General features: G+C 48.6%; 1 protein-coding gene across 1 annotated transcript in view; it reads left to right on the top strand.

Moving 5' to 3' along the window:
- Positions 1-3,104, top strand: part of LOC104397742 (protocadherin alpha-C1-like) — a gene marked incomplete at its 5' end in the record, with an annotated part of 52,330 nt that overhangs the window by 9,629 nt on the left and 39,597 nt on the right. Inside the window, 1 exon segment of the mRNA XM_010007750.1 lies at positions 33-309. Coding sequence (XP_010006052.1) covers positions 33-309 — 277 coding nt within the window.

The raw sequence follows: 3,104 nt of genomic DNA on the forward strand, positions 1-3,104 counted from the left end.
GGGCTGGTGGTGGCCATCTGCTCGGTGTCGAGCGTGTTGGTGCTGGCGGTGGTGCTGTACGGGGCGTCGCGGTGTGCGGCGCGGGCGGGCGTGGTGTCGGGGCCCGGTGCGGCGACGCTGGTGTGCGCCAGCGAAGTGGGGAGCTGGTCGTACTCGCAGCGCCAGAGCCGGAGCCTGTGCGTGGCGGAGGGCGCGGGCAAGAGCGACCTGATGGTTTTCAGCCCCAACTTCCCGCCGCCGCCCGGCCCCACAGTAGAAAACGGTTCTGTTGGGAAGGGACAGTCTGTGTCTCCGGTTTCTTCAGGCGGGGTAAGTGTGTTCTGAAATATGGTTTGTTCGGATTTTTTTTTTGTGGGTGTGTTTGGTAATTCTTTTTATTTGTCTTTTTTTAATGGAGGGACTGTGTATTAAAACAGCGTTTCTCGTTTAAGAATTATACAATGTAAGTTCTAGCCCTGTGTTGGTGTTTGTTTAAACCCTCATTATCTCTTTGTTGAGTTTTTATCTTCCCGTTACTCGCGTCAAATGGCAGCAATAGGTTTTTGCGGATCTTTTATTTCTCTTTTGTCGTTTTTCAACGTGTGAAAACACTCAAGACGTTCCCAGGTTTGCTGAGTCCCTCATTATTATTGTAATTAGTGGAGTAATTATCTTTGAAACCAGGTGTGGTTACTCTCGGTTTGGTGAATATTGTGTTCATTTGCTCTTAGGGTGTGTTGGGCTGTCTATGGTTCAGGAGCTGGCTGCTTGGGGGTTTCGCTTATGTTAAGAGCTGAAATACATTAAATTACATGAATGGGAACAGAAAAATGAAAGAGAAAGGGAAATGAAGGAAGGAAATGTTGGTGGAGGTTGTAATATTCCGTCTTTGGAAGTTCAATGAATATGTATGGGAAGGTGGAGTGAGATAGAATGTTTCAAGGGAAAACTGGAAAATTCTTAAGGGAAGGGGCCTCTCCCATGAGCTCATCCTGGTTCCTTCTTGGTGTGGCGTTTATTCTACCTGCTCTACCTCGGAAGTGTGTTGTGGAAAGTAGAGACGAAAAATCGGTGCAAGTTGAGAGAGAGAGGAAGAGTTGTCGAAGGGAAAGAAGAAAGGAGAACTTCTACCTGCCATATTTAGTAGCCGAGACGTGGTGGGATAAAAACTTTTAGCTCTCTCAGCATTAGAACAGAAGCTGGGAAACGCAAATTCAGTTAAAGAAAATTTTCCGCTACGGGTTTCCACGTTGATTTCCTTGTGTGGAGAGTACTTGGTTATTTACCGGGTTGTTTTATGCTGTTGTAGATGCCGCTGATCCATTAGCATCTACAGACGGTGCTGAAGCGACGCTGTTCTTATCGAGACCACCTCCAATGCTCTCTTTGAGATGAGATGATTATATCAATTTTAGGGTCTCTTGTTCGATGTTAGAGTACCTCTTCTCCAGGGAAAAGCGACCATCACTTTCATGTGATTTTTATAGCATAAAAACGAAGTCTGAAGGGCTGCTGGGATATTCAGAACAAACAGTAGCCTAATATAGTAATCTAATAATGTTTGGTGTTATGCATTCAGTTTGCCAAAGACACGCCTTTGCATCATTCGGACAGTTTTCTGGCACAGTGATACTTGTATCGCGGCAGGTTTCTTCTGAGAACGTGCGTCTCGTTGAATGTTGTGCTGACAGAAGTTTTACACGAAGGACTAAAAAAATAAACTCGCAGATGGTTATTTAAAAAAAAAAGAGTGGTTCTTAAAGGGGTACTGAAACCCAGTAAAGAAAGTTTAAAACTTCGCGACTGTTAAAAAAAAATATAAAAATAGTCTGTTTCATCGTCCGCAGATCAATAGAAAAACGCGAGCGCGTCCCACGAATTTCTGTTTCCTTCCTGCATTTATTTTACATCCCTTATCAAGGGCTTTACGTTGGAGTTAATTTGTGTATTTGTTGGAAATTGTGTTTCTAATCTCCTTTGATGGTGCCCGATAGCTGTGTGCTTAGGGGGAGTGCCTCAGCGTCTTTTAAGTACCCGTGAACCACTTTCACTTTCAGGCTTACTCCGGAGCTGTAGCTTTCTTTCCTTAATTCCCATGGATGTGACAGAAGGCAGGAACAGCAAACCGCCATCTCCTCAGGGATCATCGTCTGACTAAGTTTCTAAGAAGGTTCAACTAATTGTGTAAAAGAGATTGGGAAAACACACCGCTTGCCCACAGGTGTGGGAAGCAGCTCGTTCCTTGGGCTGTAATTAGGGGTGACGTGGAGTCTCTCAATGCCGATCCCTGGGGCTTCTGATCGGGATTTACTATAGACATACACTGTCAGGGAAAGTGTCAGTGTTTCCTTTAGAAACATAAAACAATATTAACTTTAGGAATAGAGCTCGTGGATGCTTTTCTCCCGTAGCCTGGGCGGGAGAAGGCACTAGAATATCAACTCGGTGTGGGGACTCAAGAGAGCGGTTTCGCTCAGGGCTGCCAGCCCAGGCTCTCATTCCCACCGCAGATTGTTTTGGAGAATATTGCTGATTAACAGCGGTGATATCGGGCGCGATGCGATCGTGGCAGCCGAGGCGGGGCTTGAAGGCGGGTGCGCTGCCCAGAGCTCCCGCGGGGGCTGCAGCTCCCGCAGCGCCGCGGCGGCCGGAGGCTGCTTTACAGCCTCGGAACGGAGGATTTAACAGGCAGAAAAACGGCCGATGCTGCAGCCGGAGATACTGCCATAGTCGCCGGATATTGAGCTCCCAGCTACCCTGCTGTACCCGCTGTCACTGGTGCCGCCAAACCCCGTGGTCTCTGACTGGGGGCAGATAAACCCGTCTCTGCCCTCGCGTTCGAGAGGCCGGTTCTTGCGGGCGATACATTGAATCGCACGTTGTGACTCCGAATTTCTGAGGCTTGATGTGGCTAATGGGGATTTTCGTGGGTTTCGCTGAAATCTAGGATCCCTCTGCGTACGAGCTTGTTTTCCCGGTGTTTTTGTAGTCATCTCCGCTCTCACTGTCCCCAGGTAGCGGCTGCGAGCTCCCGTGGCTTGCTGAAGGGCATCCTGAGATCGCTGCCAGCTCTGCCAGTGGGCACAGCCCGCCCGCACGGGGTGGGGGGGGGGGGGGAAGGAACA

Source organism: Chaetura pelagica, unplaced genomic scaffold, assembly GCF_000747805.2.
Source record: "Chaetura pelagica isolate M959 unplaced genomic scaffold, ChaPel_1.0 scaffold662, whole genome shotgun sequence".
Classification (NCBI taxonomy): Eukaryota; Metazoa; Chordata; class Aves; order Apodiformes; family Apodidae; genus Chaetura; species Chaetura pelagica.